Here is a 5,344-nt window from a genome sequence, read left to right on the forward strand (position 1 = left end):
CTCCTTCTTGTCCTCTTCCTCTAACTTCACCTCCTTGTCCTTGTCATTCTCTCCCTCTCACTTCTTCACCTCTGCATCCTCTTCTTCCTCCTACTTCTTCACCTCCACGTCCTATTCTTCAGCCTCCTCTAATTCTTACTCTTCCCACTCTTCCTGCTCCCTCCATTGTACCCATGGTACATTACCTGTGGCTTATTTATAGTGCTTAGGCTGATTATTTAAGAATGATCTAAAACAGTTTTCACATGAGAAAGTGTGCCAGAGAGTTGGCAAAATAGTGTAAATAATGTGTATAAATTTGCTAGGAGTGTGTTGATCATTTGGAAATTGAGTGTAAAGCAGTGAGTTGTGTTTACAGTTCTGCAAAAAGAGTGCTGTGCAGTGGATTGTGCCTCCAGTTGTGCAAAGTGTGTGTTACAAAATTGCAAACTGAGTGCAAGCAGTGTTTGTGCTTTAAGTTTTGCAAACTCAGTGAGTGGTTTTGCTATAAGAATGAATAGTTTTAGAAATTGTGCTATAAGAAATCACGGTTGTGTTTAAGCATTCAGAAAAAAACTGTAAAAAAGGTGCAAAAAGACTTTGCTTAATGTTTCGATATACTATAAATTACATCTTCATCAGACTCGATGGAGACAAAGGAGATAGGGAACAATGACAGGACAATTGGTGATTGTGATTGGTGATTGTGTATTTGTGACTCTGCTTGTGTGCTTTCTAATGTTACTTGATGATTTCTTTGACAGTCAACGCAAGGCTCAATAAAACGTATGATTTTTTAAAAATACATCATTTGGTAAGAAATATGTCACATTTACAGTTTTTTTCTGAATGCTTAAACACAACCGTGATTCTTATAGCACAATTTCTAAAACTATTAATACTTATAGCAAAACCACTCACTGAGTTCGCAAAACCAAAAGCACAAACACTGCTTTGCACTCAGTTTGCAATTTTGTAACACACACTTTGCACAACTGTAGGCACAATTCACTGCACAACACTCTTTTTGCGGAACTGTAAACACAACTCATGCTTTACACTCAATTTCCAAATGATCAACACACTCCTAGCAAATCTATACACATGTATGGCTATTATTTTCACTATTTTGCCAACTCTCTGGCACACTTTCTCATGTGAAAACTGTTTTAGATTATTAGTTCACTTTGCAATCAGCCTAAGCACTATAAATAAGACACAGGTAATGTACAATGGGTACAATGGAGGGAGCAGGAAGAGTGAGAAGAGTAATAGGAGGCTGAAGAATAGGACATGGAGGTGAAGAAGTAGGAGGAGGAAGAGGATGCGGAGGTGAAGAAGTGAGAGGGAGAGGATGACAAGGACAAGGAGGTGAAGTTAGAGGAAGAGGACAATTCTAATTGCAGCAATAAAAAAGCAAAAGCCAGATGTGTTTTTTATTCATACCATCAGTGTATAGTTGGCACATTATGTGCTAACTATTGTGATGGCTTGTGTTTACTGTTTGATACGAAAACACCATTTTTACGAAGGTGTGAAGAGTTAAGCAAGGTGTGTTAGCTTTTGCAAGAGAACTACAATGTTTTGCTGATTGGGTGAAAGGTTTTCCTATTTGTGTGTAGAGTTTTGCAAAAAAGCCATAGTTACAAAAAATGTGCTTAAGCAATCAGAAAATACTGTAATAATTATGCATGACTGAACCTCTCGAAACGGTATTTGTACATTTTTGACCATTTTGAGAATTCTGAGAGTGTTTATTATCACTATTTTGCAAAGTATTAATAATGAAACATTTTCTAAAAAAATGAGTGACATGATAGAGCCAGAGGCTGAACGGAGACAAGAGCTCAGCTATCTGCACTTCTGCTTGCTCTGTGCTACACTTCACTGTCAAGCATCAGGCTTCATGAAATGTGTAGTTATCTTATCTTCTGTGACTACTGGAGTGGAACATTTATTTCTGATTCTGAGAAAGCATGTGGTTTTTATTGATAATGGGTAATGAAACAATTTTATTGATAATGAACAACGACTATCTCTTATCTCCTTGGTTAGAACCAGAAACCACAGTATGAGTCAGTCATGAAGGGCTTGACATGGACATGAACTTGGCATGGCACAGGTGTCTGTCTGCTAATCATAAAAATACACAAGGGGCAGATGGAAAGTCAAAAGACATTTTGACTTTCCATCTGTACATGCTATATAGGTTGCTGGGAAGTGAAGAAAATGTATGTCGGGGTATATAACACCTAGCCCACCCATAAAATGAATGCATGGAGAGTATGAGCTTGCACAAAGATGAGTGGGAGGAGGATGTGGGGAAATGACCTCTTGTTTTCCCTTAAGGTAGGAAACCCACACCCATCCATTAAAAATAACATTTTGGACAGGGGGTTGTGTGAACTGTGCGGTTGCAGTGAGGTATAAAAGTCGGGGGGAGTCATCACTTTCAAAGACTGCTGCACCTGTCTATCAAAATGAAAATCACCGCTGTCATTCTGGGTTCTGTCTTCATATGCTCAGGTGAGTAAAACAAAAATTATTTTTACAGTTATACTGCAGAAAAAGGAAGGTACGTTAGTACATAGGTGCAGTTTGAGCAACGACTGGGCAACTGCATGGTTGCCCAGTCGATAATTCATTATTTTAGTACACATATTGTGAAGTATATTGGAAGTTAACAGGAACACAAACTCTTTTTTCAAAACACAGTTTTGGCATATGACTGGGAGGGTCTTGACTATGAGGACAACAGCCTTGAAGTGGTGAGATATTTATCATTACATTTACATTTATTTATTTATTTATGAGATGCTTTTACATAAAGGGAGTTACAGTATATTACAAGGGCCACTGTCCCTGGAGCAACTCGGGGTTAAAGGCCATGCTGAAGGGCACAACGTTTAAAGCCGGGAATTGAACCCACAACTTTTCTGACTACTGCTTGTTAGCCCAGCTGCTTCATCCATCTATCCATGGTTTTGTACATAAATACCACAGCTTGGCAAAACTAAATGCATGTATTCATATTTCTTTTTTGCACTTTACTGTTGATTTTTTCCTTAATTCTTTTTGCAGCAGTCTAACTTGAGTTATCTTTCGGATTTATTAACGTCTTCATGCTTCAGGTCAAGGGTGAGGAAAGGGCACAGTTACCTGGTATGTGCTGGGGATGCAAGTGGATCTTAAACAAGGTCAAGAAATCCATCTCTAACGGCACCACACAGGTGAGAATTCATCTAGCGGAAGCTACGTGCTAAACTGTATGAACTTTTGCTAACAACGACACTTCCACAGGATGAGATTCAAGGGAAGCTGCGAGCTGCTTGTGACCAAATAGGCTTCCTCAGGTCTGCCTGTAAGGGTTTTATTAAAAGATACATAACTGTGCTGATAGAGGAGCTCTCCACCACCGATGACGTGAGGACCATCTGTGTCAATGTCAAGGCCTGCAAGTGAGTTCCAGTAAAGCTGCACACTCTTATTATGATAAGAAGAGGTTGAGACAAGTTTAATACAAATCCTGTCTGTCTTTTCCCCGCAGGCCAAAGGAACTCATCTACATGTGAGACACAAAAGGGAGGACAACTTGGGAACCCCATTTCAATTGTTGCCAAAAGCTTAGCTAAGTGAATGATATTTGAACAATACTGTCCAATGTATTCACTCACTGTTTTAATTCATATTTTATTGCTGTCTTTTGATATTTTATTTTATTTTCTCAACCTCTTAAATCATTTTAAAAACCAACTCCACCTTGTGTTTTATGAATTTTAAGATTATTTTTCTGATTCTTATGTTCTGTTTTATAACTTATTTTTAACCTTACTTACTCTTTGATAGTGTAAAGCACATTGAATTGCCTTTGTGTATGAATCTCTGCATAAGTGAATTTCACCATTTCAAAAAACAGTTGGATTGAAATAAACTGTATTTTTGCTTATTTTCATATATTAATCAAAGCCTTAATGTGCTACAATGACTTCACAGTGACTATGAGAAACCAAGAGGAAGGCTCCACTTTTTTATAATATTGGTCTATATTTCGAAATAAAAATAAGCCTATCTCCCAGCAGCGCAGTGGAGCTGTTAATGTACCACATGTATATGCAGACTAGTCAAGGTCAGAATTGTGGGGACAGTTACATGCATCTGTATTGTGAAAATACTTGACATTTATAAAGTAATACAAGGAGAGGGAGTTTGTTCCAACCTGGACACTTTAAGGAAAGCACCGCAAGGTCATGTTTTGCTGCTGGTGGTGTTGGTGGTGTTCATATGGGTCCGGTCGTGCTCATCATGCACTTGGACTGACAGAGAAGCGTTCGGCCACTCCCCTGCAAATGCCAGCTCTGCTGCAAGGCCTGCTGGTCCAGCTTGTTGAGCCTCTCACATCCTGCCAATGCAGCACATTCATGCATGACTTTAACATGACACATGCAAACTAGGCACACCAAAGATCACAGACAGCCAGAATGATACAAGTAATTACACGATAAATGACCACATGTGGAGCAGTGGCCAGTAGCGATTAGACAGACCTGGCCAGGGAGGCAACACTGTGGTCAGTCAGTCCATTGCTGGCCAGACTGAGGTGGGTAAGTGAGCAGTCGTTCTATGGAAGAAACAGAGGAAGACAACAAATTTGAGCAGATATAAAAGGTATTGAAACGCTATTTTATATATCAGATTTGACTTACTTGTCTGAAAATGATTGACAAAGGTTCCTACATTTGATCAAGCAGATGAAAACGGTGATCTGATCTCGTCAGTTTGCAGGTGGTAACAGACACAGATATGGAGAAACTAAAAATGTCACCTATCTCCCCTCTTACGTAGTCTTGCTTATTCATTTGGTTGATGCTTTTATCCAAAGCAACTTGGGTCAATTACTGCAAGGGCCAGTCAGCCCAGAGTCACGTTGGGTTACGTTGTAACCCTGGTTCTCTGAGTGAAGAGACCATCTCTCCACTCCGTTACATATTCCATATGTACAGGGAATGACCCCCCACCTGCTAAGGACCGTGGATAGGCTTTAAGACACACCGGCTCGCCCAACCCGAACCTATAAAACACCTGTGTTGGCGTGTAATCACTGATTGTTTGATCAGAACGGGTCTCCGAGCGGCCTGAGGACTGGAGAGGTGGTCTCCTCACTCAGAGAAGCAGGGTTACAACGTAACCCAACGTTCTCTATCGTCTCGAGACCATCTCTCCACTCCGTTACATATGTAATATATATATACGTCCATATGTACAGGGTAACAGGGTAACTCTTTAAGACATCCCGCGAGGAGATATTGCACCCTAGCACCATGTGCCACAATGTTTAGTTCAGGGATGTCAAAGTCAAATACATTAG

General features: G+C 39.9%; 1 protein-coding gene across 1 annotated transcript; it reads left to right on the forward strand.

Annotated features, from left to right (window-relative positions):
* Positions 1-3,101: 3,101 nt before the first annotated feature.
* Positions 3,102-3,628, forward strand: LOC125312363 (antimicrobial peptide NK-lysin-like). Its single transcript, XM_048270871.1, has 3 exons — positions 3,102-3,209; positions 3,280-3,437; positions 3,527-3,628. The coding sequence occupies exons 1-3, from the start codon at positions 3,102-3,104 to the stop codon at positions 3,549-3,551; spliced, it is 291 nt and encodes a 96-aa protein (XP_048126828.1). The 3' UTR covers positions 3,552-3,628.
* Positions 3,629-5,344: the final 1,716 nt, after the last annotated feature.

The sequence above is a fragment of the Alosa alosa genome, chromosome 19 (genome assembly GCF_017589495.1).
Source record: "Alosa alosa isolate M-15738 ecotype Scorff River chromosome 19, AALO_Geno_1.1, whole genome shotgun sequence".
Lineage (NCBI taxonomy): Eukaryota > Metazoa > Chordata > Actinopteri > Clupeiformes > Clupeidae > Alosa > Alosa alosa.

Coding starts and splice junctions, on each gene's coding strand:
- LOC125312363 (XM_048270871.1), top strand. CDS start 3,102: ATGCTTCAGGTCAAGGGTGAGGAAAGGGCACAGTTACCTGGTATGTGC. Junction 3,210..3,279: donor TCTCTAACGGCACCACACAG/GTGAGAATTCAT, acceptor ACACTTCCACAG/GATGAGATTCAAGGGAAGCT. Junction 3,438..3,526: donor GTCAATGTCAAGGCCTGCAA/GTGAGTTCCAGT, acceptor TTTTCCCCGCAG/GCCAAAGGAACTCATCTACA.